We start from the raw sequence: 6000 nt of genomic DNA, 5'->3' as shown, positions 1-6000 counted from the left end.
TCCTATCTACCACTAGGCTCAGTAGGTTATCACCAAAAAAATCCTAATCTCAACTCCGATTTTCTCAGGTGTTTAAATACATATTTGCAGCTGTATCCTACAGATAAATAGTTTAAAAATCATATATTTAAATCTGTTCTTTTTTTTTAGTTTTTTTTTAGATTGTCTTTCACAATGGACGTACAGTGATAATTTTAGACGGAGAACTTGCAAAATATCAGAGTGTTAAAATACTTATTTTCCTCTCTGTGTATGTATGGGTATATATATATATATATATATATATATATATATATATATATGATGAGCGGTGTAAATAATAGTTTTGTATCGATGCAACAGCTGACGATCTGATGCATTGAAACGTCCACAAGAGTATCGATTCATGTTTTTTTTCCCCTCCGGTATATTTTTATCCATTTGCTCCTGGGCGTAATTCTCACTCCTGTGCTGCAGTGGCGCTCTCCTACCTCGCTTCCTGGTTATACTCTTGCAGCAGTGTGTCTCAGTGAGCTTGACAGAGACATTTTTGATTTATGCCCAATATTGAAGCGTGATATACGCTGTGGGTCTAGATACGGCCGAGGCGGAGAGGAAGTGGGTGCAAGTTTGTCTGACAATGGAGGGACATGACGGTGAAAAATAGCGGGGATCCAGGTGGGAAAAGGGTTCCAGTTTTCTTGTGCACCTCACTCTACTAGCTGGTGCATCTTCACGAGTTGTTTTCTGCAATTTCGGTCATAAAAACAAAACAAGCCGGCCTCCTGTCTGCGGCACTGTCTGCAATCAGATAGATTTTGGGAGAGGTGCAGCGGAGTTTCTGTGGAGGGGGCGGGGACGTCGACGCTCTGGAGCCGAGGTATTGAATTGCTCTCATTGCACTGATTTTGTGCAGTATTTTTTGATGCAAAGCCTTTAAGAATCTATAACTCAGTGGCATGATTATTTTTCAGTGAATGAGGTTTTAATAGGCCTAGGTGGAGTACAACTTTTCTACTTCTGTTATTTGCGGTTGTTTCTCAAATAAAATGCATAATGATATTACAGCTTTCATTGATTTATTTCAAATTTGAAACATTGTCTAGCCTGTACGTAAAAAAAAAAAAAAAAAAAAAATGAACCAATTAATCGAATCTTATCGTGGTGAGTATCAAAAATAATCAAAACGTTGGGTCAGGACATAGATACTGAATCAAATTGCCATGATGGGTGTGATTTACACTACTAATATATATATATATAATCAATACATATAAGCTTCATAGTGTGATTATGTAATGGGTGTTCCCCATCTTGAATTATTACAATTAAGCTGCAAATCATGAATGACGAAAATGTGAGGATGTTTTGTATTTATAAAAAAACAGCACTAGCCTTGTACAGCCACGTTATTTCTCCAAAAAAGTTTTTTATTTTTTAATTTAGAAGACTCTTTTTCCTTTTTTTTACAATTCTCTGTGTCCCTTTTTAAAGGCTCATGGAACCTTACCTGTACAACTCCAGTTTAGACTATGATATCCTTGATCTGGACAAAACGGAGGAGCACCTTCGGCTGGCTCTGAACGTCACGGCACAAACGGCGTACCGGGGCGGCATCATCCTCTTCGTCAGCCGCCGCCGCCAGTTCTGCCACCTGGTGGAGACCACAGCCAAGGAGTGTGGGGAGTACGCGCACACACGGTACTGGCAGGGGGGCCTCCTTACCAACGCTCACATCCAGTACGGCCAAGGGGTGCGCTTGCCCGACCTCATCATCTTTCTCTCCACTCTGAACAACGTGTTCCAGCAGCATGTGGCCATCAGAGACGCTGCCAAGATGAACATTCCCACAATAGGAGTGGTGGACTCAAACTGTAACCCCAGCTCGATTACATACCCGGTACCAGGAAACGATGACACTCCGGTTGCCATGGAGCTCTACTGCCGCTTGTTCAAGATGAGCATCAACAGAGCCAAGGACAAACGGAGACAGATGGAGCTCCTTCAGGGCCTGTCTGAACCCTCATCATCCAGCTCATAATAAGATGCCACCAAGAGATGTTGTTTAAAACACTGCAGCTATAGTTGGACTTTATCCTCTGTTGCAAATCATTTGGGTTTAAAGAGAACTCTGTATATGGCTCATTAAAAATAAATCTTGTTACTTTAAAAAGAGCTCTTTTATTAATATTTTACATAAGACATCTATATATCTATATATATATATTTTTTTTTTCTCTCAGTGCTTCAGTTATTGGTGTTTAGTTTTATTAGAGAACAAATACCAGGTGACATTACAGTAACAGTTAATATAAGGGAGGGAAAAAAAGTATTTTGCGGTGAAGTTTATAAACTAAGTATTGTTTGGAGTGATTAAGATACAAATATGGAAATAAATAAATATTGTTGTGTGGTTCTGTTACAGCTCTTAATTGAGCAGATGAGGTCTAATTTACAAAAACCCTTTTTAAAACTAGTTTCTTGAAATTATTTTGAGCTATGATGATTTTTAGGCAAGAGTTTTTTTTCCAAGTTTGGTAAGTAGGCGGCATAAGAGCCAACTCCTGGTTTTCAGGGATTTAGGGATGGAATTAAGGAGTAGTTTGATCAAGTTGAGAGATGTTCAGTGAAGAAACTCGGGACTAAAGATGAGGCTTTCAATTCTGAAAAACAACATCCACGCACGATGATGGCAGTGTGAGATTTTATGCATTTCTGTATAAAAAGAAACATGCAGCTCGATTTGAGATCAATAGATAAGAAATTGAAACTTGGAAATATTCGTAGCTTCTGCATACTTTCTCAGTTTTGTGGATGAAGGACTTTTAACCCTGGAATTTCTCTCACCTCTATGTGATAAAAAGATGATCTGTGCTTTCAAAACTAGGCTTTACTTTCATATAGAAATTACTCTGGGATAACTGCTGCTTAGTTGTTTTTTTTTTTTGTCTTCTTAATGAAGCCTGTCACTGGAAAATAATTGCTTAAATTTAGCCTTGTTTTGCTGGAGTTTTCTTTCCTCTTAAAGGTTAAGGGATTCATCTTATTCCAAGACGTTGCAGACAGCAGACAAATTTCCAGGAGGAGTGATTGCAGCAAATCAATGACTTAACAACCTGGGTTTCCTTAATTAAAAGAATTTTTAGAATGGATTTAATAAGTAGAATTGAGAGCATTGTTTATAAGCTTCTTTAGGAAGAGATGAATTGATTTATCTCTGTGTATGTCTGCAGTTTAATGACCTGATTTCAGTAACACTGCAGACACTTATATAACATAAAAATACACAGCAAAAGGGATAGTTTTATGATTTAAGGTAAGGAATTCCTCCATCTCTGTTTAAAGTAACAGTTTAAGATGTTGGCTTAATCAAGATGTAAATATTTAATCCCAAATTCATTTGTTTTTTTTTATAATCAGCCTTTTCCATTTAAAACAATTTGTTTTTTTGCTAGTTCATAATTACAACATAAGCGTAAATATGTAATTTATTTACAGTACCTCATTTCTGATCATTACTCCAAATTTAAGAGTTTGATTACTCAAAGTGCAACTAACTTTAAGCTTTATTCATGCTTGTTCTGTTCCATTAACATTATACCAACATGTTTCCATTTACTTTCCTTTATTAGAATAAAATGTCATTGATTTATGTCAGTTTTTAAATATAAGTACAAACTGCAACCTAGCGCGGGATTTTACACTTTTTTGGTTGCTTCCGGCTTCCGTAGTTAGTAAGACTCTCCTGCAGACACCAGGGGGAAGGATGGCGTGGTGAGTTCGCTCAATAAACGTGGTTGTAAAATAAAATGAACTTTGTGGTTTAGTGGTTTTAACAATCGCAGTTTTGCATGCGACACTTTAATCACGTCACTTGCAGGAATAAGCTTAAATACCAACTTTAGACCTGAACACGCTCCTATAAAAGCACGAGAGAATCTTATATTTGCAGTTTGCATTTAGCTGTTTAATATGTTTATAAGTTCTCGGGTTTGATTTACATAGGAAGGTTAACAGTCGATGCTTTATGCATTATTTAGTTTTCTGATAAAATCGGTCAGCTGTTGCCAACCACGTGGTCAACAGGTTGTTTATCCTGTTCCCTTTTATGTGAACTTTATACCTTTTTTAAATATATATATAACGATATATATAAGCCACCTAAAAATGTTGACTCATCCCAGCTGGTAGATTGTTGCATTATTTAGCAGCAGTGTGTGCGATCACTTGTAGGCCTCATGAGGCTGCTAACTGTGCTAATTATAGATCTATGTGAACAGATATATGCAAAGAAGTTCCACCCTGTGCCTCTAAAATAGAGGAAATGAAACTCTCCCCAGTGTTTATCAGAGATCTCTATAAAATATTTCCATTTTCTAGCTGCATGTTCTCCTTTTACATAATGTGACAACGATTAAGTAATTAATCCAAAGGGATGAAATAGAAAATCATGTCTAGATTACATTACAAAACTGTCTTCATGAAAACAGGAAAAGCATGACCTTTCACACCAGTAACAGGTTCATAATGAGTTAGTATCTCTTCCATTGTAGTGATTTTTATATGTGTGTATATAGATATGTTATAGAAAAGCAAACCATCATATGTAACTAGTTGAAAAAATTAATGGAATGGATAGAAAGAGTTTATTAAGGCATTTGTTTTAAAGGAATAACTTCCTTTTTATAATAGGTCCATCATCTTCACTAGTAAAGCATTATGGCTAAAACAATGATACAGGCAAAGACATTAGAATCTAATGAATGCCAGTTTTAAGTAAGATTTTCCTGTCTAAAGATTTTTAGATTACAAAAATAAAGCTTAATATATTAGAATTTTATGTGTGGTTGTATAGTTAGTTTCTTTTTCTTGCAGGTTTGTCTTTTTCCCTGCGTTTACAATCATCAGTTTTCCCCATCTACTCTAATGTGCTTTCCTGTCCTTGTTTTACCAAATGTGTTAATCAATGGAAATTAAGTTTTATTTATGGTTATCAGAGTAAATGGGACTGAATTTGTATTTTTTTTAATCTTTAAATTTAGAGGGGGTTTTTTTGCTATCTTTTACATTAAAATCCATCTAGGTCATCGGTTGTAATGTTAAGGTGCAAGATGTGGAAGTAATTTTTCTGAAGGAGAAAATGTCTCATTCTTTTTGTTTTTCTTCATGCAGGAAAATGTGTGGTAAGCTGATGCATCGCTTTGCCCCCAAGGGATCCACTGATATCACATGACGGCTTTTCATTGAGCGGTAAGTTACTTCACTCCCAGCTTGTGGTCAAAAAACTGCCTCTATAGTCACAGGAGCTACTGTTGCCCCTTGAGACGCAGCTTGGCCCTAAAAGTGGCTCTGCTGGGCATTAGGTGGGCAGAAAGTAAACTGGCTCACGATAGCTTAATTTCCACTGTTAAGTGGGCTTTGAGTATGGAACCGGGCCGGATAACCACAGCTGTTAGACCCAAAATAGTAGATGACTGTAATCAACCTGGATGCATCTTTAATGCATGCACGCTTACCTTAAATATATATATTTTTTGCCCTGTTGTAATTTTCTATTTAATTTCAAGTTAAATATAAAGCCCTCTTATGAAAGTAAAAATTAAGTTGTTTAATTATTTTCCTCTCTTAAAGGTTTTAGTTGTTGTGCAGAAGCAGAAATTAATCATTTGGTAAGAACAAAGGCCAGAGGAGGAGCAGGAAAGGTAAGAACTTTAGATTTAACTTTGTGTTTTAAACACAACATATTTGTAAATATGGGTCATTGAAAGGTTAAGGAGAGAAGTTCAAAATCTTACTTTTTCTTTTTTCTTCTGTGTCCACAGATGTGCTTCCAGCTGCATGATCGTTCTGGAGAGAGTCATTTGAAGAACAGCAGCAGAGCTTTTTTTATCAGTGGAAAGAGGTTGTTTAAAATAAATGTTTTGCATCTTGATTGTGTAACAGAAATGAAACTTAAAAATAAAACACATTTTTAACAATGTCTTTGTTTTTATTCTATCATATGCAAGCATCAAACATCAG

At 36.2% G+C, this 6000-nt stretch overlaps 1 protein-coding gene and 1 long non-coding RNA gene across 2 annotated transcripts in view; both read left to right on the top strand.

The window, feature by feature from the left end:
• mrps2 (mitochondrial ribosomal protein S2) overlaps positions 1–2133 on the top strand; it is a 5671-nt gene extending 3538 nt beyond the window's left edge. Inside the window, exon 4 of the mRNA XM_015384527.1 lies at positions 1474–2133. Coding sequence (XP_015240013.1) covers positions 1474–2020 — 547 coding nt within the window. The 3' untranslated portion in view covers positions 2021–2133. The remainder of the gene's footprint in view (positions 1–1473) is intronic.
• Positions 2134–4009: 1876 nt separating this feature from the next.
• Positions 4010–5938, top strand: LOC107090899. The gene is made up of 2 exons (XR_001481502.1): positions 4010–5681; positions 5802–5938. It is a non-coding gene; the product is annotated as an uncharacterized LOC107090899 (long non-coding RNA).
• The last annotated feature ends 62 nt before the right edge of the window (positions 5939–6000 follow it).

The sequence above is a fragment of the Cyprinodon variegatus genome, unplaced genomic scaffold, assembly GCF_000732505.1.
Source record: "Cyprinodon variegatus isolate N-32 unplaced genomic scaffold, C_variegatus-1.0 Scaffold315, whole genome shotgun sequence".
Lineage (NCBI taxonomy): Eukaryota > Metazoa > Chordata > Actinopteri > Cyprinodontiformes > Cyprinodontidae > Cyprinodon > Cyprinodon variegatus.
Note: the sequence above shows the minus strand (reverse complement) of the source record. Positions and strands in the feature narration are given on the sequence as shown.